This window comes from Mustela erminea, chromosome 9 (genome assembly GCF_009829155.1).
Source record: "Mustela erminea isolate mMusErm1 chromosome 9, mMusErm1.Pri, whole genome shotgun sequence".
Taxonomy (NCBI): domain Eukaryota; kingdom Metazoa; phylum Chordata; class Mammalia; order Carnivora; family Mustelidae; genus Mustela; species Mustela erminea.
Window position 1 is genome coordinate 68,680,823 of NC_045622.1, and position 27,673 is coordinate 68,708,495.

Genomic DNA, 27,673 nt, shown 5'->3' on the forward strand with positions numbered 1-27,673 from the left:
CTTGGTCTACTCCCCACAAACACCACACTTAAAGTGCAGGTGCTAATGTACCTCTTGATCTCTGGGAATGAAAGAATCGTGTCAATTAAAAGAACAGGGCTATCTTTTGTGCAGACTTGGAGTGCGTGACCAAGCACAAAACCCTATTTGCTGCTGCCTCTGTGCTAAAAATTCTAAGCAAGTTAACAAATATTCAATCTTTTCTATATTTACTTCACCCATTTTAACATTTGCAGGAAAGCAGGAAGAGCTGAAACTTCATGTTTTCCCGAATATCCCCCAAAATACAACTTCAACAAGCTACAATGACAAGATTAATTTCACCAGCACAAGGTCAACACAATTACTGTTTTATATTACATTTACTGAGAAATATTTAAATATCCTAAAATGCTGATGCATCAATCAAAACCAATGAAGGAGGTGGGCTTGTGTTCAACACCACCTACGATATTTCCATTGTAGTGTGCAACTGGCAAAATGCCCAAGCTTACTTTTTAAAAACAGGCTATCAAACTATCAAATAAAGGCAGATCACTTACTATCTAGCCGGGCTGCTCTGTCGTCTATCACACACTGCTTTGTGTAGGAATCTTCAATGGTTGGGTCATAATCCGTTACAAAATAGGACTGTAAGAAAAATAATCTTTGTTTTAAATTTATGTTTACTTGCCTATCCAAGTACCAGTGTAACTTTATCAAATCCCACTTATCCAGAGTTAACAATGAAATCTGCATTGTATTAAGGTTTATCCTACTATGTTGGCTTCCCACCCAATGAAATCTATTCAGAGCAGCTTCCAAGTAGAGAAAAGGTACTAAATATCTCTGAATTTTCCTATCTGATATATGCAAAAATACTGCCAAAGACCTACTACAGTTTTTTCATAATTATATACAATAATTTTTTCATAATTATATATACCCAAGATAATATATATCTAGATCTCATGTTCTTCCAAAACTAGAAAAATAAGTCAGTTATTACCCAGGTCTATTTGCAACCCAGTTGTAAGCATCAGTCTTGAGAACAAAGCAGTCTGAAATAAACAGAACAACAAATAGGGATCTGGAAGATTCCATGCCTCATGTTCATTTCTCCCCTTTTTCCTCATATCCTGTCTTTTTCCCATTCAGCTGCCTTGGGTATTATAAGGAAATGGGATTTCAGAAATTTTTTTTGGTAGGGATCTCAAACTTATTCTTTCACTGATATTTTTGTGGGTTTTTTCATCTCAACTTCTATCTCTGTCTTCTTTGGTTAGCAAAGCCTCCAAACTGTTATCTTCTGCAATCATCACCAGAGGACAGTTAAGGCATCAGAGTAAGATGGGAAGAATCTCAGTGAGCCAGTTAAAAATGTTTGTGTATTACACTTCACAATTTCTTTAAAGGTTTTAAAAAGAAAACAATGGCAAAAATAAGAATCTGAGAGAACTTATTCCCGCTTCTGACAGAAGGGCACTAACTGGGACACTGACATCATCCTTCTTTTGTTCTGAGCATCTCCTATGCTCTCCCCTCTTGACTGCCTTCCTCAAAGCCTACTTTCCCACTGGCTCATTACCAAATGCAAGGGAATGACTTAGAGGAAGGCAGCTTGATGCTGAGAACCAGAGCCAAAAGGATTCAACCATTCTTCAGGCAAGGCTTCCTAGCAACTGGACCTGCTGGCTCCAGGGACACAGCATTCTTAAGTGACAACCCTCCCTCCTCCCCCAGCATGTATCACAAACACCATAAAGCTACTCAGAAGTAGGCACTCTGAACAAGACAGTAAAGAAACCCCTGGATGGGGAACTGGGGAGAGGATACTGATCTCCTTGCTACTATGACTTGATAAATTTTATGTTTGAAGGCCACTTTCCACATTTTATTTATATTTTAGGATTAACTTTAATCACAGAATTCAGTATCCATAATCCTATTTCCTTTTGGATGGTTTCACTGAAATGCGCGATTTTTTAAACAAAGTCTATAAAAGAAGTATTTACAACAGGAGCAGCTTTTTGAGTAGAAAACCATCTCCATCACCACCCCATCCTTAAAAATTAACAGATACCAAAGCAATACTGAACTTCTTTTTTGGCACCCACATCTCTTCAAAAAGTGGTACAACTGGCAATATTATGTTTGTACAGAGTATTCTAAAAAACTTAAAACTGTAGTCTTTCCCCCAAGCAAGTCAGATAACCATATTGTTTATATCTTTTTTTTTTTTTAAAGATTTTATTTATTTATTTGACAGACAGAGATCACAAGTAGGCAGAGAAGCAGGCAGAGGGAGAGAGAGGAGGAAGCAGGCTCCCTGCTGAGCAGAGAGCCCGATGTGGGACTCGATCCCGGGACGCGAGATCATGACCTGAGCCGAAGGCAGCGGCTTAACCCACTGAGCCACCCAGGCGCCCTGTTTATATCTTTTTAAGATTAGTTTCCTGAAGCATGTTTCTCAGCAGAAATCAGATACTTCCTGGCATGCTTTCATCTTGTAAAACCTGAAATTCATTGACTACTCCCAGTTTATACCTAAATGTGCTAAAATGTCCTGCACTGACCCTCTCACTTTATCTGAAAAAACTGAACAAATATTAAATATATTATAGTTATGCATGATAACAAATTTGTTTGATGTGACTTTTTTTTTGTACTGTGAGACAGAACTAAGACATTAACATATATAGATGATTATTGGGTTTAAGCAACTTTGAGGGCCATTAAAATAAATTATTTTTCCTTTTAGAGGCTATGGAAGTTTCACATTTTCTTTGTCCCTTTAGCTCTTGAAACATGATCTTTTTTTTTTTTTAAGATCTTATTTATTTATTTGACAGAGAGAGATCACAAGTAGGCAGAGAGGCAGACAGAGAGAAGAGAGGAGGAAGCGGGCTCCCCGCTGAGCAGAGAGTCTGACGTGGGGCTCAATCCCAGGACCCTGAGATCATGACCTGAGCTGAAAGCAGAGGCTTAACCCACTGAGCCACCCCGGTGCCCTACTACCCCAACACAATCTTAATGTTGTAAGAATTTTGCCATTTTGCTAACACGGGCACACACTTATTCCACTGACATTTTTAAGACAAACTAATTGCTGGAATTTCTGGATATTTAGGTCCATATATCATCTTCATTGTGTCCTGCTTTCAAAATGTGTCTGTAGAGACCATCATTTTGTTGCTATATATTGATTTTAGGAAGCCAGAAAGCATCTTCCTCCCTCAAAAAATCCATCCAAATAACAATGCTCCAGGGCCTGACTGACAAAGAATCCAAGACCCCCTTCTCTCATAACGCCTGTAAGCCACAGATCAGAATGTGCCTAAAAAGAGCATTCTTCATTGCAGTTAGCAAATATAATCATCAGCTCCCGCCGCAAAGACATAACGTTTCTGTTACTTAAACCTAGGTACCAGATATTTAAGGCAGCAAATTACCAACAAGAAATCAGTCTCTGTTCGTGTCCTGCCGCGGTCGCCAAAAAAACAAAAAAAAAAAAAAAAAAAGAAATCAGTCTCTGGTGATGGACAGTCCTAGATTTGCTACTTTCTAGTTGTAGAACCTGAGACAAATTACTTTACCTTACTAACCTTTAACATCTGTAAAACAGGACAGTAACAAACCCTCCTGGGCCAGATAATTTCAAGTAGTGTCTATAAAGTGCCAAGACATGCTGATGACTGAAAAACGTTAACCACATTGTATCATTTTTGTCACACAATTAGATGGTATGAGTTAGTGTTTTCATTCAAGTATAAAGACTTCTTAATCCTGAGAACAGCTGTAATAATTCCAATCCTGGTTATACTACAGACCAACCATGGCACTTGGCATCCAAATGTGAATCAAGATAAAATCTCCTTATCTGGGGTTTTAGAGATTTTTCCTGGAATCTGAGCAGTAATTACACAGATAATCATGTAAGTAAAAATTCATCAAGCTGTACACAGGATGTGTACATTTTTTGTAATATATACAAATTAGACCTCTATAAGATACATAAATTTAATGGTTCCCTGCTGTTTACAGGATTCAGTGCTTTCTTTACACAGCATGCAAAGCCTCTAGTTTGATCCATACTGTTCACCAAAAGAAGCCTTATTTTTCACCACTTGAAATCCTCAGCCAATTGCTCTTGCTCTCCTGATTTCATTAGTTTGGTTGACAAGTATTTACAGAGCATCATGGGGACAAGGCCCAACGTTCACAGAGCCCTACTGCTTGTTACACTACATCCAGTGCTGCGATTAGGGGTTTGGGGAGCAGGGAGTGGAAATACACTGGCCAAGAAACTGCAACAGCAAGAAATGTCTATATCATGCTAGTTCAAAGGGCAACAAAATTTAGGGGGCTTAAAGAATGCAGTCATGTACAGGAACTATGTGCACATTCACTTATGAACACAGTCCAGCAATTTGCCAGAAAACAGTCTCCATCCTGAAACTGAAGAAGTTGCCAACCATAGTCCAGAAAGGATATTCTATAGCAGAAAGCAAGAAAAAAAAAATAGTAGGCACAGTATCGCATAATAGAAGGCAGTAGAGAACACACTGAAAGGGGAAGAAGAGTAGAGAGAAAGTACTTTGCTTTCTTGGTATCACAGGACAGGATGCATGGAGGAGGACCCTGGCCAGAAACAAAGGGAATGCCTGCTTTCAAAGGGAGGATGCCTTCCAGGTAGTACGAAGGGCAAATGGACATAAGTCTCCTTAAGGTTGTTAAGATTTATGGAGAAAAGCTTAGGATTAGGGAAGCTACCTCCATTCAGACAGGAGTCAATTTCCCGTTGATACAATCTGGTCTGGGTAAGGTTGTCAAAAGCCCTTACTAATGTCAAGAGCATTATGCTGTGATGGCAGGAATAGTATTCCTGATTATACGCCACTAGACTGCACAAGAGGAATTCTCCTCGGCCTAAGAGAACTGCCAGCTCACTATCTTCCCATTCAAAGAAGCTGCCTTAAGGAAGAAAAGAAGGGGGAAGGACAGGAAAGAGAATGAACTGAGGCCACTTCTGCATTTAGGAGGCAGGAGTGAAAGCTCACTTTCTCCTGACCCCCTGCTACCGGTGAAAGTGTAGTTCCCAAGCACTGCCACAGAGCGGTGCCTGGTCTACACAATGGGATGGGTAATTTACAGGAGATTTGTGAAAACTCTGTAAATCTAGCACACTGGTTAAGTTTACTGCCCTTGCATATAAAAAGAACGGGAGGCTAGATCTAAGGTGCTACTGGGGAGTTGTAAACAAATGAAAGGGCATTTCTAAGCATAGTGCCATTCTCAGGAGAGTCTCAAAAGTCCTCTAAAAACATGGGGTACAGAAAGGAAAGGGAGATTTTCTTTTAACATCTAGTTCAGCTCAACCTTCTTCCCGCACATTATATACAGAATCCACATCATGAAATATTCTAGATACAGAATTCTGTGGTTCTCTGCTCCCTTCCATTTCAAGTCAGTATTTTCCTATTCTTAATTCTATCCACAAAACTTGTATAATTTTTTAAAATCATGATAAAATAAACTGAAATAGGAGGTTTCATAAGGGCTCATTTTCTTATAAAGCCTTTGCTGGAGGCAGCACAAGGAAAAGAAGATGTGTATGGGCACCAGAGTCTGAGAAACCTGAAAATCAAACCCAGATGCCATTTCCACTTTCTACCTGTTTTGAGTCCTTGGGGCAACTGATTTAACATCTCTAAAGCCCATTTCTCAACAGAAAGTATAAGCACAGGGATAATTTAAGGAGGGCATATCCCAGTGCCCACTTTAGATGGGGCTCTGGAGGACCATGGGAAAAAAAGAAACCTTCCAGAGTGAATTTAGCGGGGTGGCATGAGAAAGCAGATCAGAGGGACGGAAGAGCTGGGGTTGCCAGTGAGCGCCGTGGATGCCAGGTTCTCGGCGGGCTAGGAGTGTCTGCTGAGCTCATGCAGCTTCATCCCACCACCATGTCCTAGCATGCAGGGCCTCTGGGGAGGCAGTGTGGTGGAGTGGAAAGAGCCTGAGATGAAAGTCAGACCAGAGTACAGCGCTCTACTTTTACTACCTGTGGCAAATTAGAGCATCTCATCTTCCAGGTAGTCATGCACAGTGTCCCTCTTTAGAAGGTTTTAACCTGGTTCCATCCAGAAGCTCAAGGAAACACTACTGTCTTCTGAAGTGCAGATTCCTAACTATGTAGTCCTGTTCTTTTCTGCTCTGCTAGGGACCCACAGATTCACATACTATTGCTCATGCTATACCGAACACCAGGGGATACATGTCAAGTTCTCAGAATGATTCGACTAAAGCCTCCCCTATCATTTGTCTTCACTGCAGTCAAATGCTGTACCACTGAGCTATACCCCCTCATTTGTCTTCACTGAAAGGGACTTAAGAGAAGTATCCTCCTCTCCAGAAGCTGTGTGTGGAGATGGGGAAATACACGGAACACACCACATACTAACAGTTCTCTCCAAAAACATCCTTGTCTTAGAACCCTTAACTCTCCACACTTTTACTTCCTGGAGATAAGGTATGGGCGAAACGTGCAAAACCAATTTAAGGCCCCCCTCCATGCAAGTCCTTGAAATAGGAGGATAACTTGGTAACTATCGCTTTATTCTCAGCCTCCGAGCTTCAAGGAGAAAGTAAAATAGGTTAGAGTTCCAGTTAAAGCCCAATACATACTTCCAACTAGATCTGATATATCCACAGCATAGTTCATGCTTCTTAGAACTTCTTTGAGGTAAGCAAGGTACCCTGTACATAGTTAGAACCTTAAAATACTGGCCATTAGGAAAGCCAATCATTCAGAAGATTGTACTGAGAGGTCAGAAATTGATTTCCCAGAGCACAATGAGGACCTGGTTAGCCATCCATCAGTAGCCTCTATCTGCTAACACAAGAGCAGTGCAAATTCCTCTGGTAACACTAGAGAAGGCTGTAGCAACTTCAGGCAGCTGAGGCCAGAGTCAGGCTCTTCCTGGTGTCACTTTTTAATAGCAGCTGTCAAGTCACAGAGAACCTTTGTTCCCTGCAACACCCTCCCTTATTGTTATGTCCAACGTTTCCAATATGCCTGATATTCCTTCAGGCAAGGACAGTTCTTCCTGACTGAAATTAGTATTTCATTTCATCTAACAAGTATAATTATGGAGATCCCCATAATGGATCCTCCAGGGCTCCTAACACAGAATAAAAGGCACCCTAAGTCCAATAATCCTTTTAGTCTCTTTTTAACAAAACTTCAGCCTTCAGTCAATGTGGCTAATTGTCTCAGATTATCCAAAGCCACCCTGTGCCTTTCATGTGACTTCTGTGCAGTCTCAGGGGTGCACACCTCCTGTGAAGTACCTGGTTGCAAATCAGTGGGCCTGGTATGCAACAAGAAAAATTACAGTACAGTCAACTTATAAACTGCTTCTATTTCAAAAGTTTGTTTCTATGTCAGTTAGTTGGTGCTCATTTCCCCAGGGAAAAACTATTCTCATCTGTGTTTAGGTCTGTAAGGCCAGACCACAAAAGCTACCAGTGAAATACAGTCCTGAGCCATATTAACCCTGAGTTCTATTGTAATCTCTATAGAAGAGGCATTTGGCCCAAGAGACAGAGAGGGAATTTCCTTTCCTTTCCCAATGTAGAGAGCCAGGCCAAAGCGACACCAAGAAGAAGGGAAAGCCTGTCTTTGGGGCACCCCTTAGACACCCCAGCTACGCCATCCTGCCCTAACTCTCCGCTACCTCATTCTTATCCTAGCATTTGCTTCCCTCTGATAACATTCTAGGTACAAAACCACTTACCTATCTGCCCACTGTTCCTTCCACTTTCCACTCTCAAATTGACCCTAACAGTCCCCTCAGGAGAGACAGAGCTCACCCAGAGACACGAGGTGGGAAATGATCAGTCCAAATTAGAGCGTGCTGCAGCAGGAGCTCACCCCAACCCTTCCACTGATGCTTGTTCTTTTAAAAAGCAAAATTCTAAACCAAAATGAATCTTTAGTAACATTTTCAGCACAGGTCAAAAAGAAAAAGAAAAGCTTCAAACTCTGTGAAAGGAAAATTATTCAGGGAGGTAAACCACCATTTCATGATGTCAGCTCCCCAAAGGGAGTGTCAGCTTACTGTTCGAAGCTTTATCCTTCCAAACCCAAGGCTCAAAAGGAAAGAAGGGAAGAGAGAGGTTTTCCTCTTTCTTCTTTCACTTCCCTCCACCAACCCTATCAGAATTTGTAAAACTAACCTACTGGATGGACAAAAATGTTTAGTTCACAGTACCAGTGAGGTGATTTTTGATAACGGGAACTGAGGGCCCTGCCATGGCAACAGCCACTGTTCATATATACACAGACCATCGGTAGGTACAAGCCTAACTCAGGTACTGCTTACACAACAACACACTCCTCCCTCAGAACTGCCATGGTATTTAGAAACCAGCTGGCAACAGTAAGCCAGTGGCCTTTATCATGCAGCATAACAGAGCTTATTTTCCTTGTCTGAACTTAGTATTCATTTGCTTTCATCCTCCAGTAACTGCAATCTAATTCTGAAAAATAATGTACAAAGCCTAAATGAAGTTTTAAGGACAAGACTTAATTTTCTTAAAGCACAGTGACAATTGGCACAGACAGAAGTAATAAACAGAAGGCCATATAAGCCTGTGAATGGTATGTACACATTAATAGCTCATACTATCCCCATGGGAAATCTGAATAAATCCCATGACATTCCTTTTAACACACACCAGGTCTTGATTGAGTCTTTGGGTTCTTGCCTTGACTGGACCTGTCTCCTAGGGAATTTCCAGATCCACCCTATCCTCTCCATCCTGACAGCTATTAACTTAGTTCTAAGTTAGCCTTCCTTACCTCCACCCTTATGTGAACCAAACCTGCCTAAACAACGTTAACACTGGCCTCTGTGGAACATTTCCGATGAAGACGATAGTCCTTGACCTCTGGAACATGCAACTGTTCAGGCCTCCCCTGGATCCTATTTCTGTATCCTTTCCTCTTTATATCAGGGTCCTCCCGGTGATGGGGGTCCCCACCAGAAAGACCTCAGGGCCAATACGGATTTAGGCAGGAAGCATTTTCAAGCATTACAAGATCCACAGTCAAGAGTTTCAGCATTGTTAGTTCTTACTCATCTAACCTTGGCAGGACAGTAACAGTAGCTGATAACTGCTACTGTTTTATTCCCAACCCAGACATCACCATCTTTCCTCCCTCTTCTCAGGACTTTCCCAATCAACATGCATTCCTGCTCTTATAACGGGCTGCTTCTACCCTTAACTCTTTTCTTATACAGATAATCTGCTACATACGTAATCCAGGCCATTCCTAGAACTAGGGCCACTTTTTGTTTTTAAGAGCATTACTGGAATATAATTCACATACCAGAAAATTCACCCATTTAAAGTACACTGGTCAACAGTTTTTAGTAATTCACAAGGTCGTGAAACGGTCATCAAGCTCTAATTCTGGAACATTTTCATCAACCCCAAAAGGAATCCACAACCCTCAGCAGGCATTTCCCTTCCCTCCATCCCCTCCCAACCTTAGGGCCACTAAACCAACAATCAATCTACTTTCTGTCTCTATCAACATGCCTGCTCAGGACATTTCATATAAATCCAATCATGTAATATCTGGTCTTTTTGTGTCTGGCCTCTTTTACTTATTAGCATATGTTTTAAACATCCATCCACGTCACAGCACACATCAGTACTTCACTTCTCATTCTTCTGCTGTGGTGCATCGCCATATGAATAGATCATACCATATTTACCCATCCATTGGATAATGGACATTGGAATTTTTTTACATTTTGACTATTATAAATGATGCTGCCATGAACATTCATGTACAATCTTTTGGGTGAACATATCTTTTCACTTTTCTCGGGTACATTTCTAGAACTGGAATTGCTGGGTCATACCGTTAACTTGAAGTACTGCCAAACTCTCTTCCGAAGTAGGTATGCCATTTTACATTCCCATCAGCAGTGTCTGAGGGGTCTAACTTCTTAGTATCTTCACCAATACTTGTCACAGAACATGTGTCTTTTTGATTCTAGTCATCCTAGTGGATGTACAGTAATATCTCCTTAAAAATTTTTTTAATAATTTTTTTGTAACCTCTACACCCAATCTGGGGCTCAAATTTATAATCCTGAGATCAAGATTCATATGCTCTATCAAATGAGCCACCCAGGTGCCCCTCCTTGCAGTTCTGACTGAAATTTCCGTAATGGGATGTTGAGTATATTTTCACATACTTACTGGCCATTTGTGGACCTTCTTGGGAGAAATGTCTGTCCAAATCTTTGCCCCCTTTTAAACTGCATTGTCTTTTTACTGTTCAGTTTAAGAGTTCTTTATATATTCTAGATAAAGGGACACCTGGGTGGCTCAGTCAGTTAAGTGTCTGCCTGCCTTCAGCTCTGGTCAGGATCCCAGGGTTCTGGGATCGTATTCTACATAGGGCTCCTTGCTCAGTGGGGAGCCTGCCTCTCCCTCTGCCTGCTGCTTCCCCTGCTCACGCATGCGTGTGCACACACTCTCTCTCTCTGAAAAATATAATCTTTTATGTGTGTATATATATATATATATATATATATATATATATATATATGAGATGTATATGTATATATATGTATGATGTACATGCATTATTTGCAAAATTTTTTCCCATAGCCCCACTACTTCAAAGTCTTCCCGCTATGAATTAGCACACAGTTCCTTAACCTCTACCCTGGGCCAAAGTCCTGTTACCCACCAACAATCTGCCTTAATTCCAACTTCTATATACCCAGATTTGTGGGTAATATCTGCCCTTGTGCTCCATCACCAACTACACTATCCTTTTACTTTGTGATGGTTCTGCTGCGCTGACTGCTGCCTAGAACAAAACTTCCATTATACCCACTCCACTAACACCCAACCAGCCCACCACAAGCCTGAACTTTCCTCATCACACTGAACTTCCTCTGCCTGTACCATGCCCTAGCACAGTTCCCCTGTGCCAGTTTGTGGCATCACCCTACTTCATCAAATCCAATAAGATGCCATTGATTTTAAGACCAACATTATCTCATATGCCAAGAAAGGAAGGGAAAAACAACACCACCACCACCAAAACAACTACAGCATGTCTTTGACTATGAGCCTCTCAATGTCAAAGATACTAGAATGTAGAGGAAAAATGTTTTCTTAGAATTAATGAAATACAGTAGCTTTAGACAACAATTCCATAAGGCTGGTATTGTTGCTCTAGATGAGATCACTGAGGCTTAGCGGTTCCATTACTTGCCAAATGTCACAAAGTCAGTAGACTGGTAGAACACAGATCCAAATTCAGGTCTGACTCCAAAGCAATACTGCTCCCATTACACTTTCTTTAATCTGTCATATTAACATCAAAGCATACAACATGCACCAGTTTAAAAAATAAATTCTGTCACTCTTAAAGTAACTTATTTTTAAAATTATAAACTGCTATTGCCAAACAGAAAAAGCAATTAAAAGGTCTTTCATTCAATATGAAAACACTCCATTTCTACATTAAGAATAAAGGCCTAAAATATATATATATATACATTTTATATACACATATATAAAAGAATAAAGGTCTAAGGATGGTAATATAAGAAACATATGCTCTTTGATCTAGCAATTTCACTTCTAGAAATGTATCCTACCAACACATCTGTACATATAAGAAATGACATGTGCAAGGTCATTGATTATTGAATTTTTTTTTAATCTAAAAGACTGGAAACAACTTAAACGTCCTTCAGTAAATGACTGCTTAAATTATGAAGCACTCATTCAATATGAATGCTGCTATTAAAGAAAAGAATGACTTCATGTACTGATAATATAGAGGAATCTGCAAGATATGTTGTTAAATAAACACACTTTACCTATTTGCTTTATTGCGCATAAAGTATCTCTGGAAGGTATCATTACCTATGGGAAGAATCCAACCTGGAAGTTGTGAGACAGGAGTAGGAGGGAAATTTTTTGTTGGTTTTGAAACCTGAAACATGTGAATCAAGGGGAAATACTAGGTGGATTCAACACAAACTCTTTAGTAATAAAAGCTGAGCATGTGAGTCTGAAGAAGCCTGGAGTCTAGTCCCAGCTCTGCAACAACCAGGTAAGTGCCCCTGGAGGAGTCAACCTCCTTCTTGGCTCCTAGGGTAAATGAGGAATTTGCTCTGTCTGATCTTTTAAGACTCCAGCTTTCTAATTTCATTAGGACATATTTAGCTCCTATTCTATAACAAACAGAATTTGTAGGTTCTATCACAAATTCCTTTGTTTTGGGGCACCTGGGTGGCTCAGTGGGTTAAAGCCTCTGCCTTCAGCTCAGTTCATGATCCCAGGGTCCTGGGATCGAGCCCCGCATCAGGCTCTCTGCTTGGCAGGGAGCCTGCTTCCCTTCCTCTCTCTCTGCCTGCCTTTCTGCCTACTTGTGATCTCTGTCAAATAAATAAATAAAAATCTTAAAAAAAAAAAAAAGAAAGAAAAGAATTCCTTTGTTTTATGTGTGTGGTATAACAGAAAGAATATCACGGTTTAAAATCAGGAAGGTATCCTTACAGCTCTAGCTACCACTAGTTTCTAGCTATAGAATTTGCAGCAAATCATACCACTAAGTACTATTACCTGGGAAGCTGAGGTTCTAGCTATCTTCACAAGTCTGTTACAAGGAGTCAAATCAGACACCCAAAAATTTTGTGAGGTTTTTACAGTACTATGTGAAATGTAAAATGTGTGTGTGTGTGTGTGTGTGTGTGTGTGTGTGTGTGTGTGTAGAGAGAGACAGAGAGAGAGAGAATGAATCCCCCTTCACGTATTATAAATGAAGTAAAAGAAAAAACATGGGTTTTGGAATCTGTCAGGCCTGGATATCTCACTTAACTGATATGTAATCTTGGGAAGGTTACTTAAATAAATCTTAAATCTCAATTTCCTGACCTATCAGATGGCCACAGTGATTCTCATTTGAAAGGGCTATTGTGGAGATTAAATAACACTTAAAAAAAAAAAAAAAGATTAAATGACACTGGAGTACCCAGTACACAGCTTAGCCCAAAACAGGCATTTAAAATTTGGTTCTCGGGCGCCTGGGTGGCTCAGTGGGTTAAGCCACTGCCTTCGGCTCAGATCATGATCTCAGGGTCCTGGGATCAAGCCCCGCATCGGGCTCTCTGCTAAGCAGGGAGCCTGCCCCACCCCCACTGCCTGCCTCTCTGCCTACTTGTGATCTCTGTCAAATAAATGAATAAAATCTTTAAAAATAAATAAAATAAAAAATAAAATTTAGTTCTCTTAAAAAAAAAAGTTTGGTTCTCTTGGAGCACCTGGGTAGCTCAGTCAGTTAAGCGTCTGCCTTCAGCTCAGGTCATTCTTCCAGAGTCCTGGGATCGAGCCTTGGATCTGGCTCCCTGCTCAGCGAGGAGTAGGCTTCTCCCTCTCCCTCTGCCACTCTCCCAGCTTGTGCTCTCTCCCTCTCACTTGCTCTCAAATAAATAAAGAAAATATTTTTTAATCAATCAATCAATAAGACCTGTTTTTCTTCCTTTCCAAACTTAGAAACAAAGGCTGCCCCATAAAGCAGGTAGCTGACCAACTTGCTTCCAGCTGTAACTTTTGCTCCCCAGGGCCTGGCTGGTTACTTTCTCTTTTCATTTCATTTCCCTTCTATCCACTGCTACCTACAAATATCCTAAAACTTGTCTTCGTTCCTTATCTCACAGAACGGAGAATGAATGGTCTGCTAGAGCAAAACTGGAAGTAAAGGGGTTGGTAATTTTCACAGTCCATATTTTACTAAACTTTAAAAAAAAAATTCCACATGATGGGTGCCTGAGTGACTCAGGTCATGATCCCAGGGTCCTAGAATCAAGCCCCACATCAGGCTCCCGGCTCGGCTAGAAGCCTGCCTCTCCCTCTCCCAGCCATTCCTTCTGCTTGTGACTGCTCTCGCTCTCTCTCTTTCTCTCTCTGCCAAAAAGACAAAATCTCAAAAAAAAAAAAAAAAAAAAAAAAAAAATTCCACATGAATCCTGCTTAGGGTCATTCAGTGACACACTCAATGTACAAACGCTAACCAAGCAACTATGATGTGTCAAGAGCAGAGGATGAGATCTCAGCTCTCATGGGGCTGGCAGTTTTGTGAAGGTTGACCATCAACATATAAATAAGCAAAACAGATATAGGAAAGGGTATGTGAACTCTAAAGGAAAATGAAGGGGGCTGACAGCAGCAGGAACCAGCAAGGAGAATGTGATATTGCATAAGAGAGCCATGAAGGGCTTCGCTGGCAATGTGACATTTCAGAATAAAATCCTAGATCGGTGGAAGGAAGTCAGCCATGCTGTTACATGGGGGAAGATCACCGCAGGCAGAGAGAATTCCGTTAAAGGTAGTAAGATGGGAAAGTGGGTGACATGTCTGAGGAACAGCAAGGAGGCGAGTGTGCCTACAACAGAATGAATGACAGGGAAAACAGCACATGAGTTCAGAAAGTTAACAGAGGCAGTCAAAGCCTTGTAGGCCATGGTTAAGGACTTGGATTTTATTCTAAATAAAATAAAAAGCACGGCAGAGTTTGATGCTCTGATCTTATTCTATACTGGCTATTGCCTTCCTTTCCCAGTCTTGCTATGCAAGGGAAGACGTCTTCTTTCTGATACTTCCTTTCACTGGGATTAGCCAAGAACCACCCCACAGTGGCAATCAAAGCAGGGTGTATGTACACTTTGCTTACGACCCCCTTTAAGATGTTGTGGCAAAAGATTTCTATTGATTCAAGGAGGAAAAAAAAAGTGAAAGCACTTCAAACATATTTAGGAAAATGTAGGTCAATTATACTTGAAAGTTATTTCAGCAATATATTTTTTAATGTGCTTTATCATTTCATAGGAAGATATAAATGAAGAATATTAACACTGTAATATGGATCTGAAGAGTACCCATGGTCTATTAAGTTCATTCATTCAACAAATATGTGTTGAGTATTTACTGCATAGAGTTGGTACAGTCCTAAGTGAGAATAAAACTGATGTGCTCCTGGAGCTTGTGGAGCTTACAACTCAGTAGCGGAGACAATACAGAGCAAGCAGAATAAAGATGACAGTTTATTTTTTGAGAGAGAGGGAGGTGAGAGGCAGAGGGAGAGAGAGAATCCCGAGCAGGCCTGAACTTACAATCCTGAGATCATGACTGAAATCAAGAGTCAGACGCTCAACCGACTGAGCCACCCCGGAGGTCCCAAGATGACAATTTTTGAAATAAGTACTATAAAACAAAACAGACTCCTGTGGATAGTGAATGACTAGAAGAAGGGGCTTGTTTTTTTAAAATTACATTACCAAATACTGTAGCCATGGGTCTACAGCATGACTGAACTTGCGGGGCGGGGCGGGGGGGCGGGGAGCTTACTGACCCTCTTATCCTAATAATAAGAACTAAATTTCTCACGGCTTTCATCTCAAGGTGGGAGGAGAATGCTCTCACCAGAAGTTCTCTCCAAACCACATGCCAGAAGGATGGGCCAGCACTTTTCAGAAAGTGACTCTGTCTCCTCTCACCCAAGACTACTCTTCTTCTGATTGTTTAACCTCATTTATCCACCCAGCAATTCTTTCTATGAAATCCTTCCTTCAAATCAGACTAGATCAGTGGATAAGTTTAAACTCCTTTAAGTGGAGATAAACATGGCTCATATCAAAAGGAAGCATATAAACAACCATCTTACAAAAATCCCAAATATGTAGATTTTAAAAGACAAGAGCTAAAAGACATGTGTTCATAGAATTTAAGACTCTGCTCACGCCATTTAAAGTCCCAAATTATAGCTTGTCTATATGCGCACAGCCTAATTTCACAGTACATACGCCACATCAATTGCAAACCACAGGAAGAAAAAACAAACATGTAACTAAATTTTGAATCACATTTCTATGTACATAGGTCAGATACTATTCTTCCCTTCAGTAAGAATACTTTTACAGTGCTCATTAGCAAATTCAAGAAAAGGTTTTACTCACTGCCATAGGTTGTGAACTGTGGCACCCAGAAAGATGCCTAACTTCTAACACCCTGGTAGTTGTGATGTGACCTTATTTGGAAATAAGGTCTTTGCAGGTACAATTAAGTTAAGGATCTCCAGATAGATCATGCTAGACTTAAGTCAAATGGTTCTATCTTCATAAGAAAAAAAAGTAGAAGATTTGAGACACACAAACACAGACAAGACCCAGAGAGCAAACCACATGAAGGCAAAGACCGATCAGAGCGATGGGTCCACAAGCCAAGGAAGACCAAGGGCTACCAATAATCACCAGAAGCTGGGAGATAAGCATGGAAGGGGATTCTCCCTCCGAGCCTCCGGAAGAAACCAACTCTATCACTAGCCTGACTTTAAGGTTTTGGCCCCCTGAACTGTGAGAGAATATATTTCTGTTGTTTAAAGCTACAACATTTGTGGTAATTTGTTATTGAAGACCTAGGAATCTAATACATTCACCTATAAAATTTGAACTCTCCCTTCTTGCAAATAATTTTTTGTATGTAGTTTACAGCCCAAGAAAAATGGAGGATAAAACAGATCTTTTTCTATTCACAAACTATTAGAACTCAAAAACTGAGCTGCCTTCACAGTACCAGCATTACAATTTATTACAAGGAGATATACATAGATCACAAAGTAACAGCTTCTGTTGTTAGTTTAAAAAAAAAAAAAACCCATACACACATAGTCACAGAAGATAAATGAATTTTTTTTAAGACTTTATTTATTTATTTGACAGACGGAGATCAGAAGTAGGCAGAGAAGCAGGCAGACAGAGAGGAGGAAGCAGGCTCCCAGCTGAGCAGAAAGCCCAATGCACGCCTTGATCCCAGGACCCTGGGATCATGACCTGAGCCGAAGGCAGAGGCTTTAACCCACTGAGTCACCCAGGCGCCCGGTAAATGGATTTTAATGGTTCCAAGTTTCTAAAGTTTGAGGAAAGTAGTCAAAAAGAAATTATCAAAATTACCAAAGAGAAATATATATAAATTCATATAATAATAAACTCTCAAGACTATAACAAATTAGTCATATTATTTTTAGTTTAGTCTTTTAATTATAAAATAACTATGTCCCCATTATAGAAATTTTGGGAAATCGTAAGAAAAAAATCTTTATACTCACCTTTAGAATCAAATTTAGTCCTCACAATTTCTCACCTTAATTGCTCAAATAAGGCCCATCATTACAGGCCTTTGTTTACAATCAAGTTTGTATGGCAGTTACACAACTATGAAATTGAGAGTTTACAATGGAAATTCTGATCTAATTTTAACATAAGCCTTATAATTGAAACACACAAATGGGAACTACAAGGAGAGGCTATTGTCATGGGGGTTTCCGACAAGGTGCTTTCCCTTGATCATTTTGGGTCCTAAACTGTTCTGGTCTCTAATCATAATTTACATATCAAGCAAGCCCTCAATTTTAGAAATAATATTTTTAAGGAAGAAAAAGCAATAGGTAGAGATCGAAATACTAACAGATTTTATTCAAGAGTTTTTGAATAATCTCCCCCATTTCACTTTCATTTTATTTTTCAAAAATAAGTAATCAAATAGATGGCACAAAAAGCAGGCAAAGAGGAATATCCAATAGCTGCCACACAACAGTGAAGATTAAAACACTGATAATGAAAATTTTTGCCAAACCAAATCTCTCAAATGCAGGTTAAGCAGTGATGTTTTTGTTGAAAACAAAAATTTCACTACCTCTAGGGACATTTTTAAACGGTTCCGCCATTTAGATATGTTTACTCAAAATTACACGGCATCCCCACTCTTTCCATGTGGGCTGCAGACAATGACTTCCTTCCAAAGAATACAGTATGGAACATGGCAGGAAAAGAGGTAGGAGCTTTATAGTAGGGAAACCACACACACCACCTCAGCCAGATGACCATGCTCAACATCAACAGTAAGAATCGTGCTGACAATGTACACCCTTGATGTGATGTGATGTGATGCGATGAGCATGGCACTGTACCTCTCTGTCTTCCTCCCAAAAACCTTTACCTCCAGTCTAGTCATAAGAAACGCATCAAATTCTGATAAAGGGACATTCTACAAAATGCTTCATAAATTCTCCTCAAAACGGTCAGGGCCACCAAAAACAAAGAAAGTCAGCAAAGAGGAGCCTAAGGAAATGTGACAACTAAATGTAATGTGGTATCCGGATGGAATCCCAGAACAGAAAAGAGGTACTAGGTACCACAGAAACTTGAATAAAGTATGAACTTTAGCTAATAAAAAAGTGTCAATATTGGTTCATTAATTATAACAAGTGTACCATAAAATATCAGAGGTTAGTAACAGGGAAACTCGATGCTGGACATATGGAAACTTTGTTGTTGTTTTTTTTATTTATTTTTGAGAGAGAGGACACACCAGCACAAGCAAAAGCCAGAGGGGAGAGGCAGAGGGAGAAGCAAATCTCAGCCTCAGGATCCTGGGATCATGACCTGAGCAGGTGCTTAACCAACTGAGCCACCCCAGGTACTCCATGGGACTTTGTTTTTATCTTCTCAATTTTTCCATAAATTTAAAACTTTTCTTAAATAAAGTCTATATTAAAAATGTACATGGCAGTCATTTCCAGAAAAATACTAATTATGATCCCAGATAAGACTTTTCTAATCACCCACCTGTAAAAGCTTACTTAACTCAAGGAAAACAACCAGAGCCACTCAATAATGTTTCTTCTAGCACTACGATTCCATCTGGATTTTGCAAGACTGATAATTCAAGTACTTAAGGGCAAGATAAAGGGCATTTAGGCCAACTCTACCTTTCAAATAAACATTGGATTTATTGTGAAGGGTGTGAAAACACAAGAGTCTCATAATCACAGAACTATTTATAAATAAGACAGACAATTTTAAACCAATAAAATAACAAAAAAATAGTAATTCAGAAGAAGATGCTTCTAAACCAGAGGCTTTGTGCAGGAAGTCTAGCCTATAGAAATATTTGTTGAGTGAATAAATCACTATCTTAATAAATCCTATTTTGGATGTTCACTTCTTGTAACACTACAGTGCCCAGGGATGAGATGGCATCTGTTCAGTTAGGTGCTCTTAAAAGAGAAGCAAAACCCTTGTTTCACAGCAGGACCTATGTACCTAGCGGAGGCGGGGGGCGGGGGGGCGGGGGGGGGGGGGGGAATGTGTGCCCCTCACCCAATCTCCCAAGACAAGTTTCCCTGCTGTGGTCACTGCAAAAGAGCTCAACTCAGCCGCGCCATGGAACAGGTTAGACAAAAGAAATAGTTCCTGAGGAAGGCAGACAGTGTACAGTAAAGATAACCCAAACACAGATACCTTATTGATTCTCTCAGTCCCCACTTCTGAAGCTATTCAAATTTAACTACAAATCAGACTTGCAGAAAAATTGAGTTTTACACACTGAACTCCTCAGGGACACGTACATCAGGTAGATGTTTAGTCACATGTATTTGACTTGGCAACAATACCTCTACAGAATTTATATTTACCATGTGCCAGGCACTAAGTACTTTACACACATTAGTTACTGAAACCTCACAAAAAGCCCATGAAGGAGGTAAGCACTCTTGTTATTGTCTCCATCTTACAGGTGAGGAAAAGGAGACAGAAGAGATTAAGTAACTTGCCCAAAACCACAGGCAATAAGCGGTAGAGACTGATTCCATGCAGTCTGGCTCAATTCTGTGCCCAAAACCACTACACTACACTGAGAGCTACCTTCAGAAAACAAAATAAATGTATCGCTTCTATTTTCTCTGTATTTATGGAGTTAAAGGTCCAGACCTCAACCCATCTCCATACATCTCTGTCAATCCTGACACTGATAATAAGCTGGCCAGTAGGCAAAGCGTTTCCTGGGGATGTATGATGGGCATTGCAATAAACACAGATACAAAACTACCCAGATTCCCTTCTGCCGTCTAAGAGCACAGATAACTCCAAGTTTACCATACATAATGATTTCTCCTTCCCCTTTAAACTGTTATCAAAATCTCTAGCACCCAATACTGAACTGATAAAAGATCATGATGCTACCCAAGACTTATGGTAGAGAGCTACAAATACCAGTTTTATTTTTCCAAGTACAAAATGATTGTGTAATGAAAACTTGCAGGATAAAGAGAATCCAACATGACAAGATGAACCAACACTGAGTCTTAAGATCTCTTACCTTAAGGCACTCACAATAAGGAAGCTGTCAGCACAAATGAGGAAAAGAAAGAGCTTACTAGGGAAATATTGTAAAAATACTAAACAACTCAACTGTAATCACATTACATATTTACAACAAACTAACACTGTACAAATGTTTAAAGAACAAGGAATGATGGGGGCAGGGAGTCACAGTGAAAAATGAATATAAAGATGAGTTAAGGTCTTCCTGCATAATTTGTTTATTTAGTTGTAGCACTGTCTACTCACTCCATCCCACAAAAAAGCCACATTCATTTGAGGTCATTTTACCTCTTGCTATTTCCTCTGCAGTGAGTCTGCAAAGTTGTGAGGCATGGTGGTGATCCTACTCATTGAACAGAAAGCAACTGAGTGAAACATAGAAGCAACCAAACCTCTGGCACCCTGTAAAACCACAAGAGAGCAAGATCTTATTTTCCCATGTTCTAACACATTTTGTAAAGTCGTTTTCTTAAGCAGCAATATACCTAGAATGACTGCATGCTTGTCTAGAGTCACAAGCTGTCTACTTAAAGTCAGGTCATAGGACTCTAACACTGGAAATTAAGTCAAAAATTTTAAATGGACTTCATCAAGCAACTCTCACTGACTTACTCATGTCACTAATTTCAATCTATAAACAAAGGTGAAGAAAAATTTTTTTCTGTAAAAACTCATTAATACTTAGTCTCCAAAGTTAAACCTCAGGTTGGCCCAGAGATTTGCCTTTATCAATTTTTTGTTGCTTACAGAAAAACTCATGTAAAAAACATTAGCTAAGAATAGCTGAAGATAAAAAGCAGAGAAAAGGAATTTTTCTGAAAGGCACTAAATATACTGTGTTTATATAAAATAACATGGATTGACAAAAGTAAAAATATTAAATAATTTAAGTCTTACTTCAAAATCTATTTTTCAAGACCCTAAAAGCAGCTATGAAAAGAAACAGATATAAAATAATGGGAAAATGGTGAAAATACAAGTTAATCTTCATAGTAACAGAACGATAAAAGAGAAACTGAAAAGAACTAAAGGCAGGTCACTACTTATAAACCTCTGGGGAATGTCCACACCATCTCACCTCTTCTGCTAGTATGACTAACTGGAAGCAAATTCCATACTGTCTCAATACACTTTCCTTCATGGGAAGGTGGTGGAATGGGGTAGGAAACTCTACAAGGATGGCAATGAAGTCCCTTATTCTCCACAATTACATTCTGAAGAATGATCCAAAAATGCCAAAATCTCTCAAGTCCCCACATGGTGCAGGGATGGAACCTAAATCTGTTTCTTACTTCTACCGTGTCTTGTGTTCTGTTAGTGCACATTTGCTCCATCACTCAGGCATAAGTGGGAGTAGGGAGAGTGGGGGGTGCTGTCAACTTCCTAAGACCACATTAGCTCACCTATGCCCACATCAGCCTGGTTGAAGGGATTCTTCTTAATGAGCAAAAATCTCAGATTTAAATTCTTCCCCATCCACCCACCCCCAACTTGTTTCTGGCCCAAAGTGTAGTCCCCAATTGAAACTCTGACTCATTCCTAAAGTTCTGCCTTTCCTGTGTTTTCTTATCAATAACTCCTCCCTACTCCTATTTAAGTTCACCCATGTTTGGAGACAGCATAAATAGAATGCCTGAATAGCCCCAGGACCAGTATGAAAGAAAAAACTAGGAAACAAAAGAACCTTGCTACACAAATACTACCAGGCCCAGAAGTGGTAAGAGCCAGTTCTGCCTAGCTTTCAAGGAGCAGGTAATTCCAGTATTACAGATTCTTCCAGAGAACAGGAAAGGAGGGAACACTCCCCAACTCATGAGGCCAGTATAACCTTGGTATCAAAATCAGACAAGGACATTAGAAAAAATGAAAATTACAGGCCAACTTCACTAAAATATAGATGCAAAAAAACCAAAAGCCCATAAATAAAACATTAGCAAACAAAACCCAAGAGTATATAAACAAAAATATACATTATGACCAATGTATTTCAGGAATCCAGGAATACAAGGATACACAGACTTTTTTTTTTGAAATTATAATTCACCGTATGAGCAGATTAAAGGAAAAATAACATCATCATAAGAGATAACAGGAAAAGCATGAGAAAATGTCACATCTTAAAAATTCATAGCAAGTGGGACTAGAAGGGAACTAAAAACCTGCAGACATCATTTTTTTAACAGTGAAACTCTAAAATCAAGAACAAAAAAAGAATGTCCACCATTACCATGTTTATACATTAAATTTGAAAGTCCTAACCAACACAGTAAGTAAGAGTTGAAAAATTATTTGATGATATATTTATTAATACAGAAAATCCTACAAAATACACATAATATTCTGGAAACAGAGTTCTACAAGGTGTTTGGATACCAAAATCTATAGAACTCCTAGACTTCCCTCCCAAAAAAGGCCATTTCTGCATATAAGCTATTATAAAACTTAAGTCAAACAGACGATACCATTTGCAGCAAATATATGGTAACTAGGAGTAAATCTAATAAAATATATTCTAGACCTTTATGGAAAGAAACTATAAAGCTTTAAATAAAGGCCAAAGACGTATGACCTGACATATGTATGTTCATGGACAGAATTGTCAAAAAGGTCAATTTCCTTATTATGATACAATTTAAAATAAAAAAGTTGGGATGCCTGGGTGCCTCAGTTGGCTGAGCATCTGACTCTTGGTTTGTGATCTCAGGGTCCTGGGATCCAGCCCCACACTGGGCTCTACACTCAGCACAGAGTCTGCTTATCCCTCTCCTTCCCCTACTCTCTATCTCTAAAATAAATAAAAATAAAATTAAAAAGCTTTTGGATTTGTCACTGAACTCAACAGAACCAGAAAAACCTGATAGTTATAAAATTTATGAACAGGAAAAATACCCAAGAAATTCTTTACAAGAGTAAGCTCCATAAGAATTGTTTTGTTCAGTGCTGTTCTGCCAGAAGTTACACAGTTCCTAGTACATAGTCCTGGCCACAAATATTTGTTCAATGGTATTTTTATTGAATGAACACAGCAGTGAGGCTTATCCTAGCCATTTACAAAATGAAGACAGAATGGAACTGACACAGGAATAGGCAAAAAGACTAACGGAACTGAATAGATGGCCAAAAAAAATCCAACATATAAAGAAGAGCAGATCATGGGGGAAAGATGGACTAATCAATAAAAGGTGATGGAACAACTGCTTATGTAGACAAGAAAAATGAAAATGGGCAGAGGGAATTATAAAGGACCTATAAATCTGTAAATACAGCATGTACTATCTCTAGAAACTCTCTAGAAAAGTCTCACAGTCTTATTTTCTAAACATATTTAGATGTTATCCTACCAGAAAAAAAACAGTGCTTTGTTTCGAATAGTAATGTTTAATGATATAAGTGCTTACCAAATATTATTCTTAGGTCTGAGCCCTCAAACTCATCTTGTCATGAAGCCTTGCTTCCATCACTTCTAGCTTTGTGACCTTAGAGAGGTTATTGATTTCTCTCAGCTTCATCTAAATCATCTACAAAATGACTTACACTAATACTTGACAACAGAGTAACCGCTGGAGTATTTTTTAGTCCTTTTAGCTTTTTTTAAATTTTAGAATGCCATTAAGTTTATAGATGAACTTTTAGAATTGACATAGTTAAGAGCTTGCAATTTCAAATCCAAGAATACATGTTCTTTTCTATTCCTTTAAGTCTTCTATATGAACCAGAATAACATTTTTAGGTTTTCTGATAGAAATGTTAACACATGTTTTTAGTGTATAAAAGAAATTTTTGTTTGCTGTCATACAAGAGACCATATGTACAATGGTCTCTTCCTCCACTGTATCTTCGATTTGGTTTGTAAAATAATTTTTTGCATGAAATACTACTGTGCAATATGGAATGGAGTAGGGGTTAGAGAAAGAACAGCAACTGATCCCATTTTGAGAGAGGATGGAATTTAGAATTTCATTAGGCTTCTCTCAGTCTAATTCCTCAAATTTAAGACTTTCTGTCTGGGAATATTAAAGAAAAGCATCCAGCGAAACATTAACATATAAGATCCTCTCCAACATAATTTGGTTTTCTCTCCTTAAATAGCACTAAAAATGACCTTATTACCTCATGGCATACAACCCAAAAATAGTAGCGAAGGCTTCGACAGAATATGTACAAATCTGAAAATCTCAGCGTATATGCCTGATGCTTTATTTATTTCTCACAAAACAAGAAAGAGCAACAGCTTAAATCTACAAGTAACTATTAGGTTATATAGCTTCTAAAATGTTGCTGTTAGGGGTGCCTGGCTGGCTCAGTCATTGAGCATCTGCCTCCGGCTCAGGTCATGATCCCAGGGTCCTGGGATTGAGCCCCGCATTGGGCTCTCTGCTCAGCAGGGAGTCTGCTTCTCCCTCTGCCACTCGCCCTGCTTGTATGCACGCACACTCTCTCTGTGTCACTGTGCTCTCTCTGTCAAACAAATAAAATCTTTTTCTAAAAATAAATAAAATAAAATGTTGCTGTCATTACATAATTTCTAGCATTTTGCATGCTGAATTTCTGTGCCAGGAAATATATAGTTGTTAACTATTTTACATGTTGCTTAATTCTTAATTATCAAGTTTCACTGATCCTGAAATTTGTTCAGCAATTTAGACCTCTGACAGTGGTGATAAATAAATAAATAGAAAGAAATGGTAAAAGTTCTCTAAACCTTTATTCCCGCTCATGTAACAAAATCAGAGCTCCAGTTCAATTTAGGATATAGTTTCCAGCAAGGGCAAAATGTCTGTTCTCTCCTGTGTTTAGAGCACACTGGCAGCCCCCAAAACTGCCCCTTCTCTACCTTGTTTCTTATTTCCCACAGCTGCCCTCACCTAACTTCAGATTCCAAATGAGCCCTGAATTTCAGTTTGAGACCCTCTGAACACTCAAACCCTTACATTTTTAGTATGTGACTTCAAACTTCTGTCATGTTGCTCCATAAAAAGTAGGCAGTCATTATTGCTCTTGAATGTGGGGCTCTCTCCATCAGTCTTTGCTGTTCCCTTCTCTTCACTCTTGGCACAACAGTGCTAACTGGATGCTTTTGGCCAACAACCAGTCCTATCTACCTACAGAGACTAAATATTATACTACTATGGGATCCTGAGCATTTGAAAGGACATTGTAACATGTGCCACCCAGACTTATGTTTAGTGTACAGCAGTGGAGCAATGAAAGCAAACTGCAAATATAAATTTCATTTTAAAAAAAGAAAGAAAGAAAAAAGACCATCCCTCTGATGGGGTGTTTGGGGGAGGGAGGGTAGGGACACAGAGCAATCAAGCAGTTGAAACTCATGTCGTATCTTAAATAATTTACATGTTGAACAGAGAAAACAAACATTGCAAATCTATTAAGAGTACGATTTGGCTTTTTTGTTCAGATGTGGAAAACTAGGCATTCACTTGGCTTAAGAAAAAAAACTCAGATGAAGCATAAACAGAATAAACCAGTCAATACAGATTAAGTCAAAACAACAGTAGTTTTAAGATATAATATGCATGTATGAATTTCATTATACAAGCTGTTATAATAGTTAAAACACCACTAAGTGTAACGCAAAGTGATATGTAAAAATAAAAATATCTGAACAAAGGGTGGTCAAACCTCAAAACAAGTGCTATAACCACCACCCAAAAATGCAAAATAGAGGAAGTTGTCTTCTTCAGAGTTTAAGAGTGAAAAAATTATCATTCTATCTAGCTTTCATTCCAATGGGAAAGAGAGTCCCACGGAGGCAAACTAGTTTCATGCCCCTCCCACGTGCTTAAAAAATAAATACAACTTGCCATTACTAACATTACAAGAGGCAAGAAGTATTATGTTCACATCAGAAGCATTTTTATCAATACTACCAAAACTGCCTTTTAATTTGCACTAACAAACGAAGGAAACTAAGTCTGCAGTAGCGTGTGCGCACACAAACGCGCACACAAACGCACACACACACACTCTAAAAAAACCCAGAAGGCTATGAGGATTAAAATTTTACTCTGGGAAAATACTGATTATCTTATCAATTCTCAGTTGATTTCATTCTGAAGTCATCAGTGAAACTGCTACAGAACTGTGACAATACGAAGTCATACAATAAAACCTAGACAACATAAATTCTCCCCTACTTAACAAATCTCTAAATGCTTTAGGGAAAAAGAAAATGTGCATTACATACTTTCAATGTCTTCCAACTAGCTCTTCATAGATTCATACATACTTCTTGCCCACAACCACAACTCATGCGAGTTGAAAAAAAAAAAAACCTCAAGGCGAAAGCTTGACTTACTCCCCACCCACACTACAGGTAATGAAAATAAATGCCACTCCTTAAAAGTCACCATGAAATGAAGGGACTAAAACACAAGTCAAACATGAGAAAGCAAGTAAGGAAAAATACAAAGAAGCCAAACTACTAATCATGATCCCCTTAAGTGGCTTTATTACAAAAGAATTACAGGATTTCTTTTTAAATAAAATGTAACAATGCAGTGCTTATAAAACAACAAAAGAGTGAGGAAAAAAATGCATCAAATTTAGTCAACAGAGGAATGCAAGTATGAAAACATCAATATCAAACATGGTAAAATTTATTGGACAACAGCTATAGAGAGATTTTTAAATGCCAATACGCAACAATGTAAACGGTATTATTTAGGCAACAGAAAGTATCAACACAAAAACTATTAGAGGCACCAAAAGCTGGAAAAAAATATTATCTACAGCATGTAGTCAAAAGTGCAGGACACAAAGCACATAAGATTAATGAAGTTTCAATGGACCTAAACCAAATTTTATACTTTAAAGCATAGGCAGATGTGCCACAAAATGAATGAAGATTGGGCCCTGAGGCCCTTCGGTTATACAAATGACTTCTTTTCTCATTCTAAACAAATATTCATCTGTGTACACAATTCTGTGTTCCCTCTTAAAGAGGGACACCAAAACTACACAAGCTTTGGGCCCCTCAACACTTGGATCTCTCCCTGCACCAAAGAAAAGAAATATACCTTCTCCGATGTCCAGAAATTCCAGATCCCTAGCCACAATGCTAAAAACAGAACAAAAAGGCAGAAATCAACCAAAACTTAAATTTCAACTATATACTATAATAAACAATTCAAATGAGAAAAAATTTTAATTCACAAAATTAAAACGGGATTTCTACAAATACTAAATGACTAATGCAGTATTCAGAGGTGAAATCATAATTCTGAATGTGTTCATCAAAAGAGAAAAACAAAGTAACAAAATACAAGATTTTAGAAAACTATTAAACCCAAAAGAAAATAGAACATAATAATTAAGGACAAATACAAAGATCTATCAATTGATAGCACTGACAGTTTAAGAGCTGGCACTTTGGGACAAGGGTGGGGACCATTCTAGAAAATATAAATGAGGAG

General features: G+C 39.0%; 1 protein-coding gene across 3 annotated transcripts in view; it reads right to left on the bottom strand.

Annotated features, from left to right (window-relative positions):
* The window catches only part of RRAS2 (RAS related 2), a 72,377-nt gene that overhangs the window by 15,404 nt on the left and 29,300 nt on the right, over positions 1–27,673 (bottom strand). For 2 of the 3 annotated variants that reach the window (XM_032359338.1, XM_032359339.1), the window contains exon 2: positions 543–630. In XM_032359338.1, the coding sequence (XP_032215229.1) occupies positions 543–630 (88 nt within the window). Of the gene's footprint in view, positions 1–542; positions 631–17,185; positions 17,205–27,673 lie in introns of those variants that run through there. The other variant, XM_032359340.1, reaches the window with a different exon arrangement.